The sequence below is a fragment of the Rhodofomes roseus genome (genome assembly GCF_022264815.1).
Source record: "Rhodofomes roseus strain CIRM-BRFM 1785 chromosome Unknown C8Q71scaffold_46, whole genome shotgun sequence".
Taxonomy (NCBI): domain Eukaryota; kingdom Fungi; phylum Basidiomycota; class Agaricomycetes; order Polyporales; family Fomitopsidaceae; genus Rhodofomes; species Rhodofomes roseus.
In genome coordinates, this window is record NW_025953002.1 from 46,735 (window position 1) to 72,797 (window position 26,063).

At 56.8% G+C, this 26,063-nt stretch overlaps 7 protein-coding genes across 7 annotated transcripts; 5 read left to right on the forward strand and 2 right to left on the reverse strand.

The window, feature by feature from the left end:
- Window positions 1-1,162: 1,162 nt before the first annotated feature.
- Window positions 1,163-3,717, forward strand: C8Q71DRAFT_863675 (uncharacterized protein; the record flags this gene model as incomplete). Its single annotated transcript, XM_047928207.1, has 6 exons — window positions 1,163-1,375; window positions 1,684-2,025; window positions 2,076-2,255; window positions 2,304-2,487; window positions 2,537-3,472; window positions 3,521-3,717. The coding sequence occupies 6 exons, from the start codon at window positions 1,163-1,165 to the stop codon at window positions 3,715-3,717; spliced, it is 2,052 nt and encodes a 683-aa protein (XP_047772458.1).
- A 143-nt stretch (window positions 3,718-3,860) lies between these two features.
- C8Q71DRAFT_891794 (uncharacterized protein) lies at window positions 3,861-6,489 on the forward strand (the record flags this gene model as incomplete). Its single annotated transcript, XM_047928676.1, has 2 exons — window positions 3,861-3,871; window positions 4,495-6,489. 2 exons carry the CDS (start codon window positions 3,861-3,863, stop codon window positions 6,410-6,412), a joined length of 1,929 nt encoding a protein of 642 aa, XP_047772459.1. The 3' UTR covers window positions 6,413-6,489.
- Window positions 6,490-8,596: 2,107 nt separating this feature from the next.
- On the forward strand, window positions 8,597-11,505 carry C8Q71DRAFT_863677 (uncharacterized protein; the record flags this gene model as incomplete). The annotated part of the gene is made up of 6 exons (XM_047928208.1): window positions 8,597-9,224; window positions 9,271-9,412; window positions 9,464-9,620; window positions 11,053-11,288; window positions 11,341-11,430; window positions 11,490-11,505. 6 exons carry the CDS (start codon window positions 8,597-8,599, stop codon window positions 11,503-11,505), a joined length of 1,269 nt encoding a protein of 422 aa, XP_047772460.1.
- Window positions 11,506-13,427: 1,922 nt separating this feature from the next.
- C8Q71DRAFT_863678 (uncharacterized protein) lies at window positions 13,428-14,653 on the forward strand (the record flags this gene model as incomplete). The annotated part of the gene is made up of 6 exons (XM_047928209.1): window positions 13,428-13,457; window positions 13,510-13,614; window positions 13,686-13,899; window positions 13,948-14,036; window positions 14,103-14,150; window positions 14,579-14,653. 6 exons carry the CDS (start codon window positions 13,428-13,430, stop codon window positions 14,651-14,653), a joined length of 561 nt encoding a protein of 186 aa, XP_047772461.1.
- Window positions 14,654-17,707: 3,054 nt separating this feature from the next.
- C8Q71DRAFT_792269 (uncharacterized protein) lies at window positions 17,708-20,432 on the reverse strand. Its single transcript, XM_047925408.1, has 6 exons — window positions 19,892-20,432; window positions 19,719-19,844; window positions 19,581-19,664; window positions 18,971-19,527; window positions 18,695-18,919; window positions 17,708-18,648 (listed from the first exon to the last, which is right to left on the reverse strand). Exons 1-6 carry the CDS (start codon window positions 20,210-20,212, stop codon window positions 17,790-17,792), a joined length of 2,172 nt encoding a protein of 723 aa, XP_047772462.1. The 5' UTR covers window positions 20,213-20,432; the 3' UTR covers window positions 17,708-17,789.
- On the reverse strand, window positions 20,398-21,236 carry C8Q71DRAFT_844248 (U6 snRNA-associated Sm-like protein LSm6; the record flags this gene model as incomplete). The annotated part of the gene is made up of 3 exons (XM_047926587.1): window positions 20,398-20,865; window positions 20,917-21,030; window positions 21,083-21,236. The coding sequence occupies 3 exons, from the start codon at window positions 21,234-21,236 to the stop codon at window positions 20,834-20,836; spliced, it is 300 nt and encodes a 99-aa protein (XP_047772463.1). The 3' UTR covers window positions 20,398-20,833.
- A 315-nt stretch (window positions 21,237-21,551) lies between these two features.
- On the forward strand, window positions 21,552-26,063 carry C8Q71DRAFT_453160 (uncharacterized protein). Its single transcript, XM_047918644.1, has 11 exons — window positions 21,552-22,087; window positions 22,143-22,164; window positions 22,214-22,301; window positions 22,353-23,750; window positions 23,802-23,955; window positions 24,012-24,165; window positions 24,223-25,064; window positions 25,125-25,183; window positions 25,238-25,368; window positions 25,420-25,597; window positions 25,652-26,063. Exons 1-11 carry the CDS (start codon window positions 21,647-21,649, stop codon window positions 25,827-25,829), a joined length of 3,645 nt encoding a protein of 1,214 aa, XP_047772464.1. The 5' UTR covers window positions 21,552-21,646; the 3' UTR covers window positions 25,830-26,063.

A 26,063-nucleotide genomic window follows, 5' to 3' on the forward strand; every position in this document is an offset into this window, starting at 1 on the left:
ACCAAGCCTCGGCGCCGCAGATGCACCAAGTCTCGGCGCCGAAGCAAGTGCACCCCTCGGCGCCGAGCGATGTTTCTCGGCGCTTAATTAGTGCGGCGCCGAAGCTTGGTGCGGCGCCGAATGTGCGGCGCCGAGGCTTGGTGCACCTGCGGCGCCGAGACTTGGTGCACCCTCGGCGCCGGGACTTTGTGGAATCTCGGCAATTGTGTAAAATACTCGGACCTGGTGTATAAGGCTCAGAGCTGTTGTAAATGTGGATTGGGAGCTCAATAAATGTGTTCTGATGCATTTCCAGCCCAGAAAGGCTGGTTTTGGTCTATTTTCAGCCCAGAAAGCTCAATTTTGATGATTCTAAAGCTCTGGAATGGTTTGCATGTGCCTGGAAAATTGGGAGCATCTATGGGGATGCTAAAAATGTATTCAAAGCCCAAAAAACCTGGGTCCAGTGCATTAATGGTCCAGAAAACTCAGTGCATCAATGAATATGTTTCCAGGATGGTGGGAGCAATTGATATTCAGGCTCCATATGACCGGCCGGTTCATTTCTAATATAGGCATGCTATGCCTGGCCGGTCAATGTGTAGTGAAACTATGTCATGGCCGGCCGGTTTGTTTTGTGTGTGGGTACATTATGACCGGCCGGTTCTTTCTCAATGTAGGTATATCACCTCTGGCCGGTGTGTTATTAATTTAGATATATTACCTTCGGCCGGTACATCATAAACAAAGGTATATGACCTTCGGCCGGACCATTTGAAACCATAGGGATGCATTCCGGCCGGACCATTTCCAAACACAGGGATGAAATCTGGCTGGAGTGTTATAAATGTGGTTGCCAATCTCCGGCCGGTCCATTTACAACCATATGTGCAATCACCGGCCGGTTTGTTTATAAGCATATGGGTGAACACAGGCCCCTTGTTAGTGACACCTCTGGGTGCTCCCCATTGTCGGCCGATCCGTTCAAAACAAGACCGGCCGGTCCACTAAAAAAAGGGCACCTCCGGCACCGGCCGGTGGGTTTGCAACCTCCAGACTCATTCCGTCGGCCGACATCGGGTTTCCGTTAATGACGGCGGAAATGCATCTCGGCTGTACCGTTAATAACGTGAAAGTCCGCTGATATATGTGCTCGCAAAGCGTGGTGGAGACGGTGCGTATCATGACGGACTTCCGCGCTCGGTTCTTCGGCAAGGTCTGTCGGCGGACCATCGAGTCCATGCACCAGAAGGGGCAGGACTTCGAGGGCTTGCCCCCTGCACACAGGATCCAGCTCATGCTGCGGCTGGCGAAGTACGAGCAGGAGATGATGGCCGAGCTGGCGGGCACAACGCGCGCAGCCGTGGGCACGAGCCACACGTCCGCGAGCGACAAGGTATGCACTTCACTTCCGTCCACATCTTGTGCGTCGGCGGCTCACACCGCCTGGGGGGCCACTTTACCCACGTGACCCCACTGCCATCCACCCAACGTGCTTCGCCGAAGCACAGCGCGCGGGGGCAGCCGCTCTCGACGCTCGGGTGGCTGGGACGCCCATTGCGCGGTGTGCTCCGGCGAATCACACTGCACGTGCGGGGCACAGCAGGGTCGCCGGCCCACAACCCCGGCGTTTGTGCGTCCCCCCCCCGTGGCGTGCGCCGCCGACGCACACCCCGTTCAGACCCCGATACTGACTTGTCACAGTCGTTTTACATAGATTTGCGGCGCGCGACATTCCACCTCTCGCAGTCGTCGACGACCGAATTCCCCGAGCCGAAGAGCAAGGAGGAATTCGAGCAGATGCCGACCGCCAAGCTCGCCGCCCTCGTCGACATCATCCACCACCACCGCACGCCCAAGGCCCCGCCTCTCAACATCAAGACGGAGCTGCGCGGTGTTCCCCTCAGCGACCTGCCCCCGTTTCCCGAGTCCAACAAGCTGTACCCAGACCCTGACTTCAAGGGCTATTCCACTCACCACGGCTCGGGGCCGGACAAAATGATCGTCTTCTCGTACTTCCCGTCCAACAACAACCTGTTGCGCAAGGTGAGTAAGTTTCTTACCATCCACTGCACAACTCACATTTGCAATTTCAGGTCTTCGACTTCTACGGCATCAAGGCGGTGTTCTTGAACGGGAAGCTCAGCGCGGCGCAGCGCGAGCGCGTCGTCGAGGACTTCCGCAAGGCGGGCGCGGACGGCCCTACGGTCCTCGTCATGTCGTCGGTCGGCGCCACCGGGCTCAACCTTGCGTGGGCCAACATAATGATCTTCGTGGTAAGTGCTATGCCGTTATTCACCATCCGTGCATTGACTTTGCGCCAGGATACGACGTGGTCTGCGCAGGAGGACGAGCAGGCCATCGGCCGCATCCTTCGCTTCGGCCAGAAGTCCGACGTGTTGATCTACTATCTGATCACACTCGCCAGCGTCGACGTCTTGCTGAACACCATCGCGTTCGACAAGGGCGTCATGCACCAGGCCTTCATGGAGGCGGACTTCGAGCTCAGTAAGTTCCCCATTCCCAGTCTAGTATCTCGTACTGAACGCTTTCACAGAGCGCGTCGTCATGTTGCTCCTCGGCAACAAGATCGCTCACCTCATCGGTGACGCTGACGTCGAGTTGCCCGCGGACCCTGAGGAGGACGACGACGGCACCACTGCCAGCAGCGTTGAGGTCGAGCAGGCCCTCACCCCGCGCAAGAGGAAGCAGAAGAAGGCGGCGAAGACGCCCGCCATCTTTATCAGCGACGACGAGGCCGAACCTTCGGAGAAGGGCGACGGCGTCGACCCTCCGAAGAAGGGCGGCAAGCCGACCACGAAGAGGCCCCAGCCACGCAGGAGGGGCGCAAAGGCCAAGGCAGTCACCCCCTCAACGACGACGCCCGAGCCGGAGTCTGAGGAGGACAAGACCTCGACGTCTCATGCGTCGGCCACTCCCCCGCCGCGGCCCGTGACTCCGCCGCCTGCTCAGCCTCGCGCGTCCCTCCCGCCGCCGCCTACTACCCCGCCGTCGCCTGCTGAGCCTCGCGCGTCCCTCCCACCGCCGCCTACGACCCCGCCGTCGCTTGCTGAGCCTCGCGCGCCCCTCCTTCCGCCGCCTACCACTCCGCCGTCCGCCGACCGTCCCTCCACCCCCCTGCCGCAATCTACACGTCCACAATCTACAACTCCCCGGCAGGGAGGACCGAGCACCCCGTCTCGGTGGCGTCAGTCGGAATCGCACACCCCGCCCTCGCAACTCCTTCCCGCGGATCCCTTCGCGCTCACGCAGAAGTTCACCGACGCTTCGCTGAGCTCCAGTGCTCCCGCCGCGACCCCCGCCATCCCCACCTCTGCGCTCAACGCTGCTGCCGCGCCGCCTGTGGACCCTACGCCGGACGTCGAAATGGTCGACAGCCACGCTTCGGACCTCGACATGTCTCACGAGGACGCCCGCATGATGGACATCTCCGAGCTCGAGGAGGAACCGCGGCGCGACACTTCGCCTTTGTGTAAGTGGTCCCGTTCTCCATTGCCACGTTACTCATTTGGTTGCGTAGCCGACGCCCCGAGCGAATCGAACATCCCGATTGCTCAGCGGAAGGGCAAGCGCAAGGCTGCGTCGCCCGCTTCGGCCGGTCGTCCCCGTCGCGGTACGCCCAGCACCTACGTCCCGACCGACCGTCTCGGCGCTGGTGACGACGAGCTCCCGACGGGCAGCGCGAAGAGGACGCGTGAACGCAGGAAGAAGTTCTGATCGTGTCCGTGGTCGCCGGGATGAATGTCACGCCCTGTCAATCTTGTATCTACCGCATCTGCTTGTATGACAATTTAATGACCTGCTGTTCACGATCGACTGCGACACATGAACCTCAGCAGGTGGGAGGGGTGGGTCCCGACATGAGCAATGAGTGCGCGGTCCGTGTGTGGGCCCGCAGTACGCGGGGCGTGCTTCGCCGGTGCGCAGCGCGTGGGGGGGGCGTGGGTGGCCACGCGTGGCTGTGTACCGGCGGCGCACGGCGACAGGGCGGGCGATACAGCGGCTGGGGCGTGGGGTGGGCCTCGGCATCCCGCGCGGCCGGCAGCGTGCAGGTGGCTCCGCTGGCGCGCAGGGCCGCACGCGCTGCGCGTCGCCGACGCACACTCGCGCTTTGCGGCCCTGCGAGCGCCTGCTGCCACCCGCACACACGGCCACGCGTGCCGCCGCCGCCCACCCCGCGCCCCAGCCGCTGCGTCGCCCACCCTGTCGCCGTGCGCCGCCGGTACACAGCCACGCGTGGCCACCCACGCCCCCCCCACGCGCTGCGCACCGGCGAAGCACGCCCCGCGTACTGCGGGCCCACACACGTACCGCGCACTCATTGCTCATGTCGGGACCCACCCCTCCCACCTGCTCTCCGCCTCCCCAAAGCCGTACCTGGTGCAGCCCGTTTAAATTTGGGCGTCTATAGGGTTTATCCCGGCGCCTATAGGGTTCCGCGGGCGCTAGGTTCACCCCAGGGACGGTCAAAATGCTCTCATAACCTAACCTAAGCGTCGCCCAGGTTGCCAGCTCAAGTCCCAAGGACGAGGAGCCACCTGCCCGCACCCTCTCGCCTCGCTCGCACGGGCGCGTTGTCGTGCGCGCACACCACGAGCGTGAGGCGCAAGCCGCCGCAGCAGCCTGGAGGGCTCACCGAGCGAGATACTCGGCGGAGCGATGGCCCGCCGCGCAAGCAGCCCCGACGCGCTCGTCTGGGGGGCCCGCCCGTGTATCCCCGACGAGGAGAGGAGTTGAGACAGCGGGAGTACGAGACGGAACGGCCGAGGTGAGTACCAGTACCCATGCGCCCTCTGGGCCCTCTCCCTCTCCTTCCTCTCAGCGCGTCCGTCCTGCGCGTCCGCTCTCGCACGACCCACACGTTCTCGTCGAACGCGCCCGCCGCCCTCCGCCGTCGCCCGCTCCTCCGGCGCACCGCGAGCGCGCCCCGCCTGCCGACTCGCATCCCCCGTCGCGCCAAGGCGATACGCTCGCGCCCGCCGAGTGCATCCCCCGCCGGCCGGTCTCCCCGTCCTCGTCCGACGCGCTTCTGCGCTCGCGCCGCCCGGTCGCCATCTCGTCCCCGTCCTACTGCCTGGCGCCTGCATCCACTCCGCACGCACGCCCTCTCTCGCTCGCCGCGCCAACGCCCTGGCACCCGCCCTCTCGCGCTCTTTCGCCGCAATCGCGCGCGCGAGCCCTTGTACACCGGCACCAAGAGCGCGAAGCCCAGGCAGCCAAACAAGCCGAGGGCTCCCCGATACGCTCATCTGGGGGGCTCGCCCACGCGTCCGCCAAGGGGAGAGAGGTTGAATCGACGGGAGGACGAGAGGACACGCCCGCGCCTGCGCACTCCCTCTCGTGCAACACCCTCTCACCCGTCGAGCGTGCCCACCACCGTTCGGTTCCCCCGCCCTTGTCCAGTGCACTCGCACCCACGTCCCGTCAAGGTGTCGACCGGCCAGCGCGACAAGCCCCGCACTGGCACGCGAACGGCGCGCACGGTGCGCACGTCCCTCCCATCGGCGCTCCTTCCGACGTTCGAACCTCCCCCGACTCTGCGCGTCCCGCTGCTGCTTCTCGCCCCGGTCCCTCGACCACCTGCGAGATGTCAAGCTCGGGTGATCCACGACGAGATGGCTGCCGGGCTGCGCGAGATCACCGCGCGCCTGGTAGCCTCTCCTCACCTGCCAGTTCAACGCACGCAGACGGACCGGCTCGCGCGAACGCGCTCATTCTCGACGCGTCTGACCCCCCGTCGCCTCGCAAGCCGGCATCCGCCTCTGTGTTGCTCCCTCGTCACTCGCCCGACTCGCGGCCGCCCTCGCGCCCTTTCGAGCAGGTTGCGCTCGCGTCTGTCGAGCACGATCACCGCCGTCTCGCGTCTCCCTCGTCCGGCGTACCCGCACCTGCACCGCGCGAACGCAATGGTCCACCAATGTGTCAAGCCCCGCTCCCGCACGTGGTCGGCACGCTTGGCAAGCACGCCCCTCCCACCGTCGCACCCTTCGACGCTCGCGCCTCCCCCGACACTGCGCGTCCGGCCGCCGCTTCTCGCCCCAGTCTCTTGACTGCACGCAAGACGTCAAGCTCGGACAACTTACGGGATGGCTGCCGGGCTGTGCGAGATCACCGCTCGCCCGGTAGCCTCCCCTCGTCTGCCTCGTCTTGCAGACCGGTGCTTGTGTCTACGCCGCGCCTTAGCCATCCGCCCGACTCACTCGCGTCCATCCCTCCGTCCTGCAAGGAGGAGCCAGACTTAGCTGGGTTAGATGAGGAACTCAGGCGCAGGATTTGGCAGGTCCGCGCGCGTTCGCGCCTCGTCACGGAGGACTCTCCCGAGTCAGCGGCCATTGCAGAAGAGGAAGCTGCCCTACGGCGCGAAATCTGGCAAGCTCGAGCCCGTGCTCGCCTCGCTCCACGCCTTGTCTGAACCCTGGGGGGCACTAGCTGTGGTACCCTTGTCTTGTCCCAGCCCACCCACCCTCGACTTTTCTCCTCTATCCTCACCACCCTTCTCATTGGAATCTCGAGCCGAAACTCCCTTACTCGGTTCCTTCCGACTTGAGATTGGGGGGCTGGGGGTAGGGGAGGATAGGGTATGGGGGGCAGGTATGCCAGGGCCTAGCCGACCCTAGCCCGAGGGATGCGCAGATCCTCCGCGAGGATGACAGCTAGGGACGCAGTACAGGCAGGAAGTAGCACAGCCTTGCCTAGGGAAGATGGCAAAGCTGCTACAGGTGAGGGAGGTCAGGGGAGCCTGGCCGAGCTTGCGAGGGCTTGACCGACAGAGCCTGTATGCTTTGGCGGATGCACGGCAAGTCTGAATGCTCGGGATGCAGTACTTGCGGGACAGCTCAGCCTCGCGTGGCGGAGCCCAAAATTTTTTTCTATTCTCTTTTCTCACCTTCTATTCTATGCTCACTCATACTTTTCATTCGCTCTAATCTGACCCCTCACCTTCACACTATACACTTCATAATGGGGGGCACTGTTATGGGTGGGCATCACTATGCCCACTGATTAGATTAGATTATGAACTGATAGTGTACATCTCATCTTATCTCCATGTACCTAGCCACTTGACTTCCATTTTGGGAAGTAATCTATTCTTACTGCTGAACCACCACCTCGTCCGTGTGCGACACCGCGCCGTCCGAGTACGTTCAGCATCCCCTCTCGGCTTGAGCTCCTCGCCTCGCCTAGGACTCCCCCTCGACCTGGCTCCTCGCCAGTTCTAGGACTCACCTCTAGGCGCGGCTCCTCGCCCTGCTACGACGATAGCAGCGCTCCTCGCCCTGCTACGACGCCAGCGGGAGCTCCTCGCCTCGCTCACGACCTCACGACAACACTACGACACCTTCCCGGTCGCGCCGCGACCACCAAGCGTCGAGTTCACAGGCAGCCCGGCCCCCGAGTCTAGGGTTCCAGGCCCACGAACTCTAACAGCTAGGCTCCTCGCCCGGCTACGACTATAGCGGGAGCTCCTCGCCTCGCTAACGACGTCAAGACCTCACGACATTCTCCCCGGTCGCGCCGCGACCACCAAACGTCAAGTTCACGGGCAGCCCGGCCCCCCCAATCAAGGGTTCCAAGCCCACGAACTCTTACACTCAGATGCTGCGGCTGCAATGTGCATGCACACTGAGACCATGTGCGTGCATTATGTTCTCAAGCATTGGGAAGTGAGGTGATGCTGCGCGCTCGCGTGAATCCCAATAATGTATGTGCGCATACTACAAAACGCAGTACTCCTCCAAGGGGATCTTGCGCGGGAGGGTGGGATCCCCTGTTACATGGTGCGCGCAGTACCGGAGACAATAGGTTACTTTGAGGAACCTAAGGCATGGTTCGCGATGCTGACATGTGCTTGAGGGGATCTCGCGCACGCGCGCGAGATCCCCTGGGAGACTGTGTGTACTACGTTTGAGTACACGGACGCGTCGTGCGCGCGTACCCTTTCCAGGGGATCTCGCGCAGGTGCGCAGGATCCCCTGGGAGCCCATGTGCGTACGCTGTGTGGGTACATGGGGGTATCATACATGCATACCCTTTCTAGGGGATCTTGCGCGGGTGCGCAGTATCCCCTGGGAGACTGTATGTGTACAATGTTTGAGTACATGGATGTGTCGTGCGCGCGTACCCTTTCTAGGGGATCTCGCGTGGGTGCGCAGGATCCCCTAACACATGGTGCGTGGTGCGTGCATGGCACATGGGACTGGCATATGTCCCAGGGGATGTCGCGCCAGTGCACAGACCCCTGACATTCAGTACTGGATGTTGGTCTTGACGCAGTCCACATAACTGGTGTTGAGAGGTGCGCAGGGGATCTCGCGCGCCCGCGCAAGATCCCCTGAGACATGCAGGTGCGGCCCGAGGTCAGCACTTGCCTTATATGGTAATGGCCCAAAAAGGAATTACCATATAAGGCAAGCTGAGGGCACGCTGACCCCCCCTGGACTTAGGTGAAGGGGGTATAATATAAGACCTTGCATGCTGCACGCTTGCACAGAGGGAAGCGGTTACCAACGACATTATCGCGGACGAGCTAGTCACGCGAGGGTGGCCGAATCCCGACTTCACAAGCAATGATGCCGGCACCCATGGTCGTGTGTTCATGCTCTGGGAAAAGATCAAGACGACGCAGGGAACTAAAAAAGGGTTTGCGTTTCGCGACGTCAATCCTGAAGACTCAGTGTCAGCCGACGAAGACGGGAAGGATGGTGATGATGGGGGTGACAAGGAGGGGTGTAACGAAGTCAATGGGGGTGCGCGTGTAATGGGCCGGGGCCAGGGTCGTGAGGGCCGCGGAGCAGGCGAAGGGGGAGCTGGGCGAGGCGACCGCGGCGAGGTTCACGTCAATGATGATCATCGCGATGGCGGTGCAAGTACTGGAAGTGATGTGGACGGAGGCGATGGCAGCGGGGATGGCGAGGGGGTTGGTGCCGGTAATGCCGGAGAGGGCCAAGATGATGGAGGCGGTGACGGCGCGCCTGACAGTAGCGACGACATGATCACCGGCGAGAAGTCAGGTCATGAGGGGCTCGGCGACGAGGAGAACAACAGTGGGCGTGGCGATGGTGAGTACAACAATACCATGCGCAGCGGCGAGGGCCGCGATGTTGTAGGCAATGCAGCGAGCGTCGCTGGTGAGCACGACGACAGCAACCGGCCCAACGGGGTTCGTGGGCGTGTTGATCAGTCCGAAGCCCAACCCGAGCAGTTGAGGGATGGTGGATCCTCAGGTGGGTTTCATCACTTGCCTGTAACCTCTGCTGACAGCCTGCAAAGTGCAACCTGCCGCCCTAGTGCCTCAACGCCGTTCGCGAAGGCATCACGAAGACGTTGACCCTGTCAAATCAAACGTTGAAGGCGTTGCAAGTGGCGCGAAAAAACGCAAATTGGCCGTGCAACCTCACGAAGCGGCGACTGTGTATGTATATTGTTATCATTGGATGACTGCTTCTCTAACCACGACTTTTAGTTCTACCAATAACGTCAGGCAGACCCGTAGCACTTCCTCGAAACAGAAGCCTACCCAGGCCGATCTTGCGACCGGAAGAGCGAAATCTACGACGAAACCGTGGGGTGCTTCTACTTCATCTGTGTGCTCTTCTGACCTGATTACAGACGCTCCAAGCGTGCGTATACAAAGAAAGCTAAATGATCGGTGTGAGGGGCTGTACTGGATGATGAGTCTTGTCGCTTGCATAGGGACGAGTGGGTGTTGGCTGCGGTGGTTAGAGAAAGGATTAGGGTGGGATGAGGTGCAGGTTAGTGATGTGGCTGATGATTATGCGGGAGTTTGGTGGTGTAGTGCTAGAGTTTACAGCTGTTCACAGCGATGATAGGGGCTGAATTAGGACTGAATTAGGACTGAATTAGTACTGGATTAGTACTGGATCAGGACTGGATTAACTATATTAGGGTTGTGAGTAGTTTGCTATGGTTGTATGGCCTTGATCCTGAGTAGGCCATATGATCAGTGGTGATCTCAGCTATAAAGATTTGATGATTATGAACATGATTCACATTTGCACATGTACATGTATGACTTGGTGTTCATGCCATGGTTACCTTGATTGCAGCCAGGATTATGACTGAGATTATGCCATAATTATGATCAGCTGCCCTTGATTAATGGTGACATTAGAGCATGATAACCATGACCATGATTAGGATTGTACATGTATCATGATTAACACTGAGGTTATGCCATGGATTATGAGGATACACCTTCTGGGATCATGCTAGGATTAAGAATGATAAGCTGGTTGAACATGATCAAGTCCTAATCCAAACCATGATTATGAGGATTGACCTCTGGGATCATGCTAGGATTAGGAGTGATCAGCTGGCTGAACATGATCATGTCCTAATCCAGACTATGATAATGAGGATTGACCTCTGGGATCATGCTAGAATTAATAGTCATGAACTGGCTGAACATGATCATGTCTTGATCAAGCTGAGATTAGCTGAGGATTGGACCAGTAATCCAGGTTAGTGAGTTCCATTATGGTCTGATCTGGTTGTTCCATGGCAGCATGGATTAGTGGCCCTAATCATCTCAGCTTAAGCCCATGATTAGGGGTATGAACACTTGATTATAGTTCCATAGCAACTCGATTTAATCCTGATTAGGTTCACTAATGAACTAGAATTAACCCAGCATAAATGACGAAGACGCTGTCACACGGGCTGTACCTTCCGGACGATTATTCCGGAATTCCTCGTCGTTTAGTCTTCGCCACGTCTAGGGGTTCGATGGCTCTTAATCCACGCCCCATGGGCTTCACGCGTAGCGTTGCTGATGCTGCTGCTGACCAAGAGGCTGGAGGGTCCGGAAGGAACGGGGACGGAGGGAATGTTCGTAACGCAAGCCCTTCGCTCAACTGACCCCATGTAGTCGTCCGTAGCACCTTCTGTAACCGTGTGCTTGGCTTAGTTGGAATGTATTTGGCCCGTTCGTGTTGTGTTCCCCAAGTCCGTACTTCTCGGAGATGCCTTGCGCCGTATTGCCATCCCATTTCTCGCCCTGACGCGTTCGTATGTTGTCGATTCCGTGCGTAGACCGTGGGCCATGCCCACAACGGGGACGTAGATGAGGATGAGGATGAGGAGAGGGACGGGGACAATCGCAGGGATGGAGATGGGGACAAGGATGAGGATGAGGATGGGGACGGGGACAAGGGTGGGGACGGGGAGGAGGGAGGAGATGCGGGTGAGTCTGCCCGTCCTCGACGATGTGGAAAGCGACAGGCTGAGCAGGCTGTTGATGAGGATGAGCAGGAGGGTGGTGATCAGAGGTAAGTGCGAAGTTATAAGCTCTTATGCCTATATGACTGATGTTGGCTGTAGCAACCAGTGGAAGAAGCGCAGGGTGCGCAATTCTCGGTCCAGAACTCCTCCTCTCAAAACCCGGGCACAGGCTGCCGCTGCTCAGCAAAAGTATGTGTCTCGTCTCATTATCATACTATGTGTTCATGTTGATTGACATGAATGGATAGAGGATGTCATTCTTGATGGTCTTTGAAGTGTCGACTGGTCACTGTATGTTAGTATGCTTGTATGCTCTATGCTCTATGTTCATTATGGCTTAGTATGACTGAGTACATGTTGAGTATGGCTTAAGTACATGTTGAGTATCACTGAGCATGGACTGTGTAGCTTGAGTATGGGCTGAGTACATGTTGAGTAAACACTAAGTACATGTTCAGCATGACTGAGCATGGACTGGGTAGCTTGAGTATAGGCTAGGTACATGTTGAATATGAGCTGAGCATGCCAGGCTGAATAGGTTGAGTAAAGCTCAAGCACATGTTGAGTATGGGCTAAGTACATGTTGAGTATACACTAAGTACATGTTCAGTATGACTGAGCATGGGCTGAGTACATGTTTAGTAAGGACTAAGTATACAAAGATTATGAGCTGAGTGTGGACTGAGTCTAAGTAAGGGTTAAGCATATGTTGAGTATGGGCTGAGTATATCAAGTGTGCACTGAGTGTATGTCAGTAGAAACTGAGCATGTGTTGAGTACATGTTCAATACTATGAGATCAGCACTATGGATATGCACAGTATGGATGAGTCTGCAGTGCACCAGTGAGATTAAGTGGGGAATAAGCACACTCAAGTAGCACTAAGCATGGACCTTGAGTAATACTCAAGTCAGGTCTGATCATAGATGAGTACCCACTTGAGCATTAATTTGTGCCAAGTATAGATAAGTACATACTAATACATCTCTGAAGGCACATAAGTGAGACTCAAGTGTGACTCAGTGTTACGGAACGGTTAGTCCTTTCGCATCTCATCAGTATGATCTGCATCATTCCTACCATCCTCATCACCCCGTGCGGTGATTATCTATCTCGGGCGGCCACTTGTAGCCGTGAGCCGCCATCTGTACCATACGCTACCGGACACTGCCCCAGTGATTTGCTTACGTATCTCTCCGCGCTGATCGCACTATCTCTTGTATTTAAACTCGTTGTACAGTAGTGGTCGAACTTCACGTTTGACCTGGTTAACTCTTGAATCCTATCTCCTTCGCTTGCCCACTTCCCCTACGCCCTAGCGGCAGGTGACAACCAAGCTCGGATAGGCCTGACCGACCAGGAGCCTTTGAGGAAGCCAGCACGGCTAGTCCTCTTGAACGCCCCGACGGATCCAGACTCTAGACGAGAGTAAGCCCTTGTTAAAGGCAGCGTCTTCAGTAGAAGTTTGTTCTCGTATTGGCTATCGCCTTCATCATTGTCCCGCTCCTACCCGTCGCGTAACACTCAGTGCACTCAGATGGTGGATGATCCACTGTACTATTATGGTGCCAGACACACATAAGCATGGCTCTGAAGAGGTACAAAGATAAGCATGTGTCATTGACTAATAAATTGAATCCAAGCAAAGCATCATTCATAAGTGAATTGAGATAAAATCAAATGAACTGACAAAGACGACCTACAATGTGAAGTGCTTACCTAGCAACTCCAAGAGGACGAGCTGGAGTGCTAGGCAGCATACAGGGCACTATATATACTGGCTAGGTTTAGGGCAGGTCTACCTATGCTGGATCCAAGAACTGAGGTCATGTGTACGTATGAGTCAGAACAAGTCAGGTGGCTAGGCGCTGCCACAGGGCACATGATAAGCAAGACCACATGATGAACAAGTCATAAGACAAACCCTAGCACATGGTGTATCACATGACTAGTCAGAAAGCCATTCCAGGCAAAGTCTATCGTACAGCATACCATACAAGTCCATAGAAAATGAGCAAAAATAGGATAAAACAAGGCAAAAATGTGGGGCCTCCATGTCATACCATGACAGGGACACTTGGGACTAAACCATCTGCACGGGTAACACCTCAGGGGTGTTCCTCCCCCATCTCCGTGAGGTCCAGCTCATCCTTGATGTCCGTACCTGGTGGAACAGTACATACAACATGATCATGTGTTTTCTGGAGATGAAGCTGGTAAGCCTTAGCCTTCACTCTCCAGAACCCCTTGTCTGATATTGTGTGACAGGCATACCATCAGTTCCCCATGCGGAGCAATGAATTTGCAGCAATGTACCCAGAGCTGACCAAATCTCAGGAGAATGATCTTGCAGCCATTGTGTCGCTCCTCAAGGTGGCTAATCACGCATGTACTTGAATATGATATTTGCTTATGAAATGTGTATGTTGCAATCATGGTTTCAGGTCCCAATGAAGGTGTCCCTGACTCTGGCTAGGGATGACTTGCGTCTACTAGCGGACGTCATCCCTGTGTTTGAGATATTTCAGTCAGAGTGGGAGGCCGTCCTGACCATGGACAACATGTCTCGTTTCCATGGAGCTATAGAGGCAGCTCTAGCCGTGGCAATGAAGTACTACACTATTATGGATGAGACTGACAGCTATGTGCTGTGCATGCGTAAGTGAACTTGACCAGATTTGAGCACAACGTCTCACCATAACAAAGTTGTCCACCCCAAGTACAGACTTGATCACATCAAGGAATACTGGGACAACTTCTACCTCCAGAAGGCCCAGAAATTGATCAAGAAGAAGGTACACTGTACAATCCCCTTCTTACCTTCTTACAAGGCATTTACATTGCTGACAACGTACATTCAGATGAAGGTCTATACTGCAAAGTTTGGGCTGTACAGGAGTCCTCCCCTGGTCCGTCATCCCAAGCCCCTGCTACCGGCAAACGTCCCATCCCACAAGGCCTCAAAGGCATGCACAAGATTTCTGAGGCCTTGCAGAGGACTGCAAAAAAGAACATGCAGCCAGTGTCAAAGTCTAGTGGATTACCAACAATGGTTGACGAGGGATATTACATATGGGCCGCTCATGGAGCTGAACCTGAGCAGACTCCATCAATTTGCCCATACTGGGTCACACCATTCCAGCCATTGTGCCCATCACGTGTGTGTTGCCACAACTGGTTTAGTGTGCTCAATGGTTCTTGAACCACTTATGGAGGAGTAAGCTACTGGACATGTCAACTCCAATTCATGTTAGTGAAGACTTACTTGGGGAAGCTTCTGTGGCTGGTTGTGTTCCTACTTGCCTGAGGCTTCAATCTCCTCAATGATGTCCATTAGAAACTGCAGTTTGGCCGTGTGGTCACGCCTGCATGTGCACCACCCTGGCAAGCGAGATTGCAAGAGGCTCTCTAGGCCCATGCCGCACCAGTTCACATGGGCGGAAGAGTGACGACTGGAGTGCATGGTCATTGAAATCAATCTGAACGAACATTGGTATCTGCAGGGGAAGCGGCTTCTGGGGATATGTACAATGTGCAGAGCAAGACTGGGCAGTTGCACAGTGACAATGAGTTAACTGTGCCTTTTTAACAAGGACCTTCCAACTGCTTCCACATGTGGTGACAACACCTGTGGTTAATGATCGTGCTAGGCAATCCAGTGCAGTGGTTGGGGTAACAAATTGGGTACTTCTGCAATATGGTGCATGTAATGTGTAATGTGTAACATAGATCTAGTACTGCAGCAATATTCTGTCATTGAGCACCTCCCACATGTGATCACCTAGCCCCTCAACATTGGTCTCCACCACCTTGTGTGTCTTCCCTTTTCCTGCATCTCCCGCTACTGGCAGATGTTTCCTTGACACATTGCTTTCAGGTTTGTGTTTGTGCTTGCAGCCTGCAGATGCGCTCACTGCAGAAGGGAAAAAGCCTCTGACAAATGAGCAAGTTGAATGTCTACATAGTGGCTTGCTCCTGAACCACTCCCGACCCCTACAAAGACTCCAAGCTCTCATTGAACCAAAACCTACTCTGGTCATGCTGCCTTGTTGCCTTGTCTCATGCTACACAATATCAATGGACACCAATTTCAGATTCAGCAGGTGCACCCATGTACTGCTGGATGGAGCAATTAGCAACAAGGTGGTTGTGCTTGTACAAACTAGCAGTCAAGCAGCAGATACTGTACAGGTGCTCAAGATGCCCTGCAAGCCCTGGACAGTCAGCTTGGTAAGCTTGCAGTTTGGGGCCCATGCACAAAGGAGAAACTTGGCCTTGAAAGAACCAAACCTGTTGCCAACAGTGGTGACAACCCAGCAAGAAAGCACAGGATCAAAGGCCTTAACACAGAGGAGGGTCTCCAGTAAGTCAATATGGACTGCTTGTGTGGTGAGGGATCTGAAGATGCATTAACAGTGAACTTCAGTATCACAGCAGTTCAGTGATTATTGCACATACCCTGATACACCAGCTGCACTGAATATCTTTGTTGAATTGGACCAGACAAACTATGGTACTCCTGGCCATGTGCACTGTCAAGCCTTGCAGTGCTTGTGCAGTGCTTGTAGATGCTTCAAGGAGTGCCCAATGAGTCTCCCTTGCCAATGTCTCCACAACATTGCCATATGTGTGGACAGCAACATCCTTGACAACAGACTCTGTGCTGGTCCAGCAATCCCATGGAGCTGTTATGGACTAGGGTTGCTAAACTACCAAATACTAATGGAGTAATGACTGGCTGGTTAGTTATTCAACATTTGTTACAGCACCCTTCACTATAAGTTGAACTGACTTATCTTGATGAACTCAGTGAGTATACTTTAGTCCTTCAATTCAGTGAGTCAGAGCCACTCAGGGCTTGCTGCCTTGTTGAGAAAATGTTTGTTCTCAATTGACTAACCTTCTTATTTAATCTTAGTATCAAACCTCTAGACAACAAGATAATCCTACTTTTGAACTTTACCAAGATGACTATTTGTACAGGAATGCCACTAGGGCACACTCATTATTCTAACTTACAGTGTACACTTACACTCAACTGACCCCAAGGCTATACTACAGAAGAGTCAAGACTTAGATCAGCATAATGTGCAGCTATAGGTACAATTCTTGTGTTGTCCAGTGGCTCACACCAATAAATTGGAGTTCAAGAGTGTGTTATTCTGTTGTCCAATACAACAGGCTTTAAATACATTTACAATAAGTTCCAGAACCTTCAGTAAAACAATGTTCTGTACTCATCCAGTTGACTGTCCACAAACTCATCTAACAGTCTTGGTCCAGCCTTGACTTGCAAGTCTGGCCAAGTATATTTGTAGACCAGTGCAGTCACCCTGATCACCTGACCTGCACTCCCAAAGTGATAAGCAATGACTTCACAAAAGAGGTCATTATTGTGGTGATGTGGCAGCCTAGCCACTTTGACAAACTTTGTGGCTTAAACGACTTGATCTTAGGTATATATAACAGTCAGAGGTTAGTGACAGTAGGGTACAACAAAATTCATGTCTCCTACCAAACAAGCAAACAAGTTGCTATATGCCCAAGTCAACAGATGTGTCCCAACAATTCACTGATTTCAAGAGCTCTCAGTAGAGCATTAGTGATTGGAGCAACATGAGTAATGACTCTGATCACAGTCACTGTATGTAATCAATGTTTAGCACTGAGAGCACTAGTTTCCCGAGGAATAGAGAGGTAAGCAAGTGTAAGTTAATGGTGGCACCCAATGGCAGTGAAGAAGGGATTGAGAGGCAAGTGTGTCAGCAAGGAAGCCTGAGAAAAGTCAAAGGGAGGGAATGGAACTTGAAGTCACAATAGCCTTGCTGGCTCTTATATTCCATGTCTGCCATGTTGCTTGCTATGCAATACTATACTCTACACTACAATTCAAACTGCTACATGTTCAGTTGCAATTTGCTCTGTGCCACTCCTTTTTTTTGGTGGAGCATTCTGCACTGGTGGCGCTGCCCCTTGGCAAATAACAAGTCATCTCTTTGGAGCCACTGGGGAACAAGGATTAAAACCTGTAGCTTTTGAACCCCAACCAAAGGAGGAAATGCACTGATGCATACTTCCAGAACCCTGGCTGCACACCAGCTTCTAGAAGTAGTGTGGGACTCGCACAGCATGAACCGACCCAGCCATACCCACTAAAACCCCCTGTGGCAAATGGGGGACTAGAACCTGATTGATTCAACACAATCCACTACATGCTACACAGCATATAGGGCCTGGAAATTGTTTGTTCCCAGTACACTGGCACTGAGCCGCACATCAGCAACGTATCAGCAAACCAGGGTACCACAGAGAGCATATACAATTAGAACAAGACAAACAAGGACCTGTGTGACTACCCACAGAACACTACACAGCCCACTTCTACAGCAACAACATTTCCCTATTGGCATCTTAGGGATCCTCACAATCTCAGGATGTGAGATGTCAACTCATGTCATGCACCTCTGCCACTTGTATTTTGTACGAGCCCTCACATCAATCAACCTTTACTACTATAAAATGTATACATGCATGCAACATCAGACACACTACAGCTGCTCCCACTTGTGTCCACCAATAGCAATCAGCCGGTTGAAGAGCTCATCTCGCCCCTTGATTGCAGTCAGGAAGTGTGTCTTACCATCCTTGTCCTCGATCCCGAGGCCATCCACCACCTCCCGCTGCAAGGTGAACCCAATGATCATCTTACCCTTCCAGCCATACCCGCCCACCTTCCGCAGACCGAGGATCTCTGCAAGCGGGATCGCGAACACCGCGGGCGGTGCCTCCGGTTCGCTCTCACCCTTCGCCTTTGCTGCGGCCGCCTTGGCATAGCTGGCGAGGTTCTTCGAGAGGTCCTTTTCCCAGACGAACGACACGCAAGGCGTCGCGGCACCTGTCACGAGCACAACGTAGCCTCGCTTGCCGTGGTACCGCGCCGCATAGGTTGTAGGCCCGTCTCCGAGGCCCACGCGACTACCAGTCGGACCGTCGATGGTAACGTCCGGGCTATCGCTGGGAACAGCACCCAGGCGCCGTTTCGCTGCGCCCGAACCGAGCTTCGCCTTGAGGTGGTCGACGCCGATCGCGCTGTTGACAGTCGCCTTTGCGGAGCCCTTGACGAGCTTTGCGAGTTTGCTCGCCTTGTGTTTGCCGTCGTGCTCGGCGTGGTCGCTCGCGTGTTCAGCCCTGTTAGCACCTTCAATTTCATAATTCGACGTGTCGAAGTCGAGGTGATTGTCGGCGTACTCTGCAACTTCGGCCTTTGCGCCGTCGGGATGCGACTTGGGCTCCTCCGTCGGCACACTCATAGACGGCGGCGGCGGGAGTGGAGTGTGACTCGCCTCCGCGATGCGCAGTATCGTGAGAGTGAGCTGCGCGTTGGTCGGAACGCCCTTGAGGATCGACCTGTGCCTACGTTAGTGAAGGTGCGTCGCACACGTCAGAGACGTACCTTCGCAACTCGAGCATCTCTGGCCAGTTCGGGTAGTTGGTGTTCAGCCAGTGAATGCCGTGGGTCATGAGAGGCTGTCCGAACATGAGGAAGCCCGTCACGAGCGAGCCTCCCTTCACGAAAAGGGCGGCCGGGACAGCGGTGGTCACGACGAGTATAGGGATGATTATCGCAGCCAACCGGAGGCGGGGAGTGTGCGAGAAGGGAGGGGTGGGAGACAAGACGCTATGATGCAAGCTCAGATATGTCGTGGCGAGAATTCCCGGATGCACTCACTTTCCAAACCGCTCCCAGGTATCCACGAGGTCCGCGAGCGCACGCATGATGGGTCGGGCCTTCTCCCACATGGCGCTCTCGACGTGCTGCTTGGTCGCGTCGTGCTTGCCGTCGGTCCTGGAGCCGTGCGCGACGTGCTTCGCGTCCATCGTCGCTGCGGCGATCTGCGTCGGGTCCGGCAACGCACCCGCGACGCCGTTGTCTTCTTGCTCCGCTTGTTCGAGCTTCTCGTCGGGGACGTCGTCGGGATTTGCGTTGGGGGCAATCTGCTGGCCCGTTGCGGTTGCAAGGGCCAACGAGCCTACGCCGGAGACGAAGTTGTTCGCCTCCTGCTCGACGGCTTCGCCCTTGTGTGCCTCGGGTGCGCCCGAAAGACTGTCCTTGCTGCCGATGGTGCCTGCGCGAGGGACCTGGAGGTTGCCGCTTGTGGCACTGACGGCGGCGAGCGGGGCGGGCGGGAATAGCCATTTGCGGGATGGAGGATGGAGGATGAGAACGATGAGAGTCGTACAAATGAGCGCGCCGAGGAGATTGCTCCACCACGCGATGAAGTAGGCCTGCGAGGGATTGTCAGTACATAGGAACAGAGTACAAGGGGATAGAGGCGCACGGCGCAAAAGCCCGCTGTCCTCCGTGGCTCATTCCAGGAACGGATTCGCGCGATGTGCTTGCCGGAGCCGGCGATATTGATGATCTGACGAGGTCTGCTGAGTTTGTTGAGCATACGAGCCGGAAGGTGGGTACATACGACGGTCATGTACAGACGCTCGAGGTGGGCGCGGAGCTTGTCAGGCGAGAACTCCTCGTTCTCGGATATGTCGAGGTCGAGCTGGCCGAGCGGGGGCTCCGGAACCGTCTTGACGTGGTAGATTTGCTAGAGGGGCGGTCAGCACGCGAAACCGACGGCGAGGGGTTACGGACCTTGTTGAACCTCCGGACGAGGAGAAACAAGTCCTCGTTGGACAGCCCATGCATGATGGTCGGAGGGAGGTGTGCCATGTCCTTGTTCCACCCAATGTCCTTCACGTCGGGGTCCTTGAGGTCGAGACGGGCGTCCGCGCTGGAGTCGTCGTCCGGGGGCAGCTCGACGGTGTGTGCGACGATGTTGGCCTCGGACTCGAGGACGGGGTTGCCGTCGGGCGCGGTGGCCAGCGGGGCTTCGGGCTTGGGGTCGACGTGGATGGGGACTTGTGTGTAGGCCGGCGGGGCGTCTTCGGGTTGGTGTGCGGGGACGCCGTCCATGATGTGCTAGAGAGCGAGGTCGTCGAGGCTGGGATGGTGAAGGTCGTGGTTGAGAGTGAGGAGGATGAGTGGGGCGGCGGGGAGAGCTGAACGAACTGGCCAGGAACGGCAATGACGGGGCCGCCACCTGCCGCCACCGCTGTGCCTGCGGGGCCGCCCATGACGTCGCTCCATCGCGCGCCGTCCGCCGCGCGACGCGTTGAGCACGTGCTCGAGTGTTCCCCGGCGGACGCCATTGCTGAGTCGTCGTGCAGAAGCATCCCATTGACGAGCGAAAAACATCAACGGCGCATACGGTACCTCCGCTGCTCAGACCACGCTTACCGCGCATCCGTGCATTCCACTCAATGACATCGACACGGTGACGAAGCAAGCGTACCTCTGAAAGAGCGGCGCGTAGTTCCGAGGCAGTGTTGGACAGGAGAAACGACGAGTGTCATTGTGAATGTCAGGGACGCACGGCATCAACGACTCGGGGTCTGATGAAGAGAATTAGCGTAATTGAGTACTGCACTCGAGGTCGATGCGCAAGCGTGCGATGATACATGGATGAAATACAATTGATGCGTCTCTGCTGTCCCGATTCCCCGAGCGATGATGGATGAAGCCTTTTGGGGCACCTCAGAGCGGCTCTGCGGCGGATATGTAGAGGACTGCGGGCGTGGGGTGAGCGAGGGAGACGGCGTGCGGGGAGGAAGACGGACCGTTGTTGCCGCGGATGAATGCATCGCCATAGCGATTGGTGAGGGTGCCGCCGACGTGCTCCTCGGTCTGCTCGAGGGCGATGTTCATGTACCCATCGAGGCACGAAAGCACGCCTGTCCGGAGGTGAGCGACGCGGGGTGGTGATGGAGATCAGACGGGACGCACCGCGGTAGTCGACGCCCGAGGTGAGGCGGACGACGACGCGTTTGCCGACGACGCCCTTGAGGAAGTCGGTGGGGGAGCCTGCGGCGGCGGGGGGCGGCGGGGGCGGGGAGGGCGCTGCGGGGGCGGGGGCAGGCGGCGGGCTTGGGTCGTCCATGGCCGACGGGAGAGGAAGAGCGACGCACGTGCTGCGTGTTGATCGACGCGCAGCTATTCTTAGCCACCGCCCCCGCGTCTGCTGGTGCGCCGTCGAGCGGGTGCATGTCGCGGTCCGCGTAAGTCTTCTTTCCCATCACCCGGCACGTCGACGAGCACAGCGCACCCCGGTCTCTGCGCGCTCCCCGCTCCTCTCCTCGTCATGTCCGCCGCCCATATAACAGCCCCGCCCGCTGCAGCCCATTCTCCCCACGACACCGCCCCCTCGCCCGACGCCGCCCAGGACGACGACCCCGCCGACTCCGACCGCCCCCAGTCCGAGCGCGTCCACTTCGCAGAGCCCCCCTCCGCTGCGTCTGGCGACTCGGAGGGCGTGCCCCTCTCCCGCACGTGAGTACCTCCCTCTCCGCCATGCCTCCGCCGTCTCTCCCTCTTCATTCTCAATATCCCGACGTCCTCGACATCAGCTGGCGTGCCAACCTCCGCTACGACCCCCGTCTCGGCGACGACGACGACGACGAGCCCCCATACGGCTCCTACCACGGGCCCCGCGATGCCCCGCCTCTCCGCCATGTCCGCATCGAGACGCCCTCCTGGGGCCCCGGGGGTTCCCAAGGTCGCTCTTCGCCCAGCGACACAGAGCAGCGCCCCGAGCGCCATGAAAAGCGATCTTGCCGCCAGTTCATGACCAACCTTCGCCAAACGGCAGTCAAGTACTTTCCTCTCGATCTTGCATGGATCCCTGCCAACTGGTCCTGGTCCAAGATCAAGCCTGTCATCCGCTGCTCTGTCATGGTCTTTGTCTCTCTCGTATTCATGGTCCTCAGTCCAGTCGAGGATGTCACTGGCCAGGTGAGTGCCTCCCCATCCATCTAGCGATTCATGTCTTGATATACGTTCGTCGCAGGCTACATTCTTGCTTCTCGTCTGTGCGTCGCAGCCGCGTTCCTCCTCTTCTCCAACTCACGTTCTCTATAGCTGCCCTTTTCGATCCACCCGCCGATCCGTTCATCTCCGTCCTAGAACGCGAGCTCATCTTCGCTCTCTTCGTGACCATCGGTTGGGCGTACGTCGATCACCGTCACAAGCTTTGCGTCTCCTTCTAACATGTATACAGATGGTCTGCATTTGGCATATTCTTCGCCCATCTCGCCCGCCATCACACCGACTACAACGTCACACTAGCCGAGGTCCTCTCCGGACAGTACATCGAGGCCGGACCAACCGTCATCTGCGCCGTCTGGGTCTTCCTCGGCGTGGCCTTCTTCCTTTTCATCAAGGCCAAGAAGGGACCCGGTCCCTACGCCTTTCCTTCTGTCTTCGGTGCCATCACCATCGACATATCCTTCGTCACCGCAGTCCTCTTCCCCTACCCATACTACACCATCGGCAAGGTAATCGTCCTTCCCCTCGTCCTTCATGCCGGCCTTTGTATTCTGGCCAGCGCGACTATCTTCCCAAGCACGATCACCGCACAATATACGAGTGCTCTCGCGCGCTCTCTAGAACCACTCGAGGCTGCCATTCGCGAACATCGCTCCATCTTCAAGCTTTCTCCCTCTGGCTCCGACTTCTCTGCGACCGCCAAGAAGATCTCCGGTCTCGTGACAAAGGCAGAGGGCGGGCTCGGTCCCGCCGCTGCTGCCCTACGTCTCGTCAAGAACGACATCGTCTTTGGGCGGTTCGCGCCCAGCGACGTCGGGCGCATGCAGGAGTTCGGACGCCGCCTCATCGTGCGCGCAAACGGACTCGGAATCTTCTTCACGCTCATTGAGCCGACGCGCGAGCGGTTCCCTGTCACGCCCCTGCCTAGTAAACCAAGTACGCCCGTCATGACTCCCGTCATGTCTCGTAGACAGTCCTTCTCGCACCCAGGCACCCCAACGATCGGGCCTCACTCGCCGGACCCAAGGTCTGATCCCGACTCTGTTGCCTGGGGTCGTAGTCCACCACCGTCACGTCCTGAGACTCCCAGCCCCGCCGCAGGAGACACAAACGAGCGCGGACGTCTCCGCCACCGCGTCGGCCGGTCACATAACAACGCGAGCGGGTCGATGTCCTCTCTGCGGCTGACTATCAGCCGGCACCTGCACCTCCGGCTGCGCAAGCCCGAGCACGAAGAGGACAGCCAGAACCAGCGGCTGCACTTCTCGCTGCTGCACCTCGCCCACTCGCTCTCCGTCCCGCACCCGACCGCGATGCCCGCGAACGAGTCGGCCGTCGCGGTGTTCGAGAGCCAGCGCTACCTTGCGCTCGAGGCGACCCGGCTGAGCCACCCAGACAGCCCCGAAGCGACGGAGACGTTCGTAGTGCTGCTCGGCGAGAGCTGCGAGCACCTGTTGGACGCGTGTGCGGACGCGGTGCGCGAGGCGAGGGGGTGGGTCGCCGGCGTCCGGAGCGGGTGGCTCGAGAGCAGGAAGACGGCGGAGCAGAGGAGGGCGGAGAGGCTGGGAAGAATGGCGGATGTGAGGTATAAGGTGGATAGCGCGTTGGGGATGTTCAGGAAGGAGTATAGGTGCGTCTTGATGGCGGCGGAGTGTGGCACAATGCTGATTGCTCTGTACAGACATAAAGTGCTCGATCCCTACAGGTCGGCCTTTGATCTCGGCCATGTTGGATCACCGAATCCGACGGCGGAGCCCCCTCCACATCGGTATCTCTTCCATTGTTACGTGTACCAGTATCACCTCATCCAGTTTGCCTCGGTGGTCATCGAAATGGTACGTCGTGCTAGTAGCCCGAGATTATACACAGCGCTCACTTGGAACTGCTCTAGATCGACGCGATCATGTCGCTCGAGGAGAACAAGAAGAAGCCGCGTCTGTGGGGTCCATTTATGCCCGCCAACCTCAAGAAAGTCTTCTTGAACTGGGGCGGGACGCAGTACGACACAACCACGGAGATGGAAGGCAATGATGACGAGGACCCTGGTGCGCCAACCGGAGGCGTCATAATCAGAACTCGAGGCTAACGTGCATGTTTCGTAGATGCTATCCCTGGTATGCAGACCGACTGGGACGAAGACTTGGGCCAACCGTCCCGGCGAGACCCTGATGCGCTGCCGCCGAGCACGCTCTTTGAGCACGTCATGTCATGGTTCCATACCATCCTCATGGGTCTCACGGGCGGTAACATGCTCTTCGCTCTGAAGGCAGGCGCGCTCACCGTGCTCCTCTGTATCCCCAACTTCCTCAAACACACCGCGCACTTCGCATACGAGGAGCGGTTCGTATGGGGTATCTTCATGGGCCAGCTCACTCTTGCGCGCTTCAGGGGCGACACAACGTTCGCGCTGGTCGCTCGTCTGCTATGCACGCTATTCGGTGGTGTCACGGGCATGGTCATCTGGTACATCGCGGCACAGAAGGGCATCGGGAATGCGTACGGGTACACCGCCGCGGTCGCGTTCTGCGCGCCGTTCTTCTACTACGGCCGGCTGTACTGGCCGGGCCCGCCGATGTCGAACATCATCTTCTTCGTGACCGCGTCGCTCGTGCTCGGGTTCTCGTGGCAGAACTCGCACTTTGCGGCGATCTTCCACTTCTACGGCTGGGCGCTCGCGTGGCGCCGGTTCGTGCTCGTCACCGCGGGTGTCACGGCCGCGTTCATCTTCAGCCTGCTCCCGCCGAGCACCACGCTGCGCAAATACCAGCGCACGATGCTCAGCACGACCACGGCGGAGCTTGGGAGCGTTTATTGTTCTATCGTCAGCTTTGCGAATACGAGGGGACGGCATGGGGTCAATCGCGGGGAGATTGTGCAGGCGCTGATTGCGATCAGGATGAAGCTGAGGCGGTCGGTGATGTTGAAGACGAACATCATCTACGAGGTACGCTTTCGACATGTTCTATGGGACGCTTGATGTCTCACTCTCTGGGCATCTTTGTAGTTCTCCCTTCGAGGCAAATGGCCAGCAGATCGGTACCAGCGTATCCTAGAGCTACAGATGTAAGCCCGTTTCTTTGCTGTCTGATGTTCGAACATCGGCTGAACGGCATACAGGCAAATCGCGTTCTTGCTCTCGCACCTCATGTCTGTCGTCGAACATCTCGACCCGGCTTGGTCCCGAGCGTTCCTCCGACGAACTCGTCTGCTCGATGCCGACTTTCAGGGTGACGTGCTTGCGGTGATCAGTACGTGGTCTGTACACCCCTCGTAAACCACGGTGACTGACCGCATGACAGGTATGATCTCCACGGCACTACGGACAGGAACGCCTCTTCCTCAAGTCACTCCGTGCCCGCTCATTGATCGCTTCATGGTCTACACGCACGGTCTGAACGTCATTCGGCAAGAGGAAGACGACGACTATGGCTTGCCACGGACGATGACCATCGACACTTTGGAAAATGAGCAGTACTTGTAAGCTGTTCCGGCACCGTGTTTTCTGGCAGGTCGTTGACTTGAAGTGCACAGATCTTTCGCAGTCGGAGTGACCACTGCGTTTGGTATCATTCTCCGACTTGACAAGCTGATGGTGGCCGCGAAGGAGCTCGTCGGCGAGCAATACCACATCCACGGCATTGGTATCCCTGCAGAAGCTAGAGCCTTCATGGGGAACCCTTCGACGGAGAAGGTGGGGCATGATAGCTGACGGAATGAATCACACCTGTTGGATTGTACGATAGTTGTTGAGGTCGGCACGGCACACTCACTATTTGTTTCTCATTGCAGTTGAGCATAGTACTGGATGGGAATCGGGATCGATATATTGTAGGACTTGCTCGTATTCTGTACTTATCGTTATTGTAGTTCATTCTAACGAATGTAGTTTTTCCCGCTTGTTGTACGGTGTCGTCTGAACACTGGACAGAGATCTTGCAGAGAC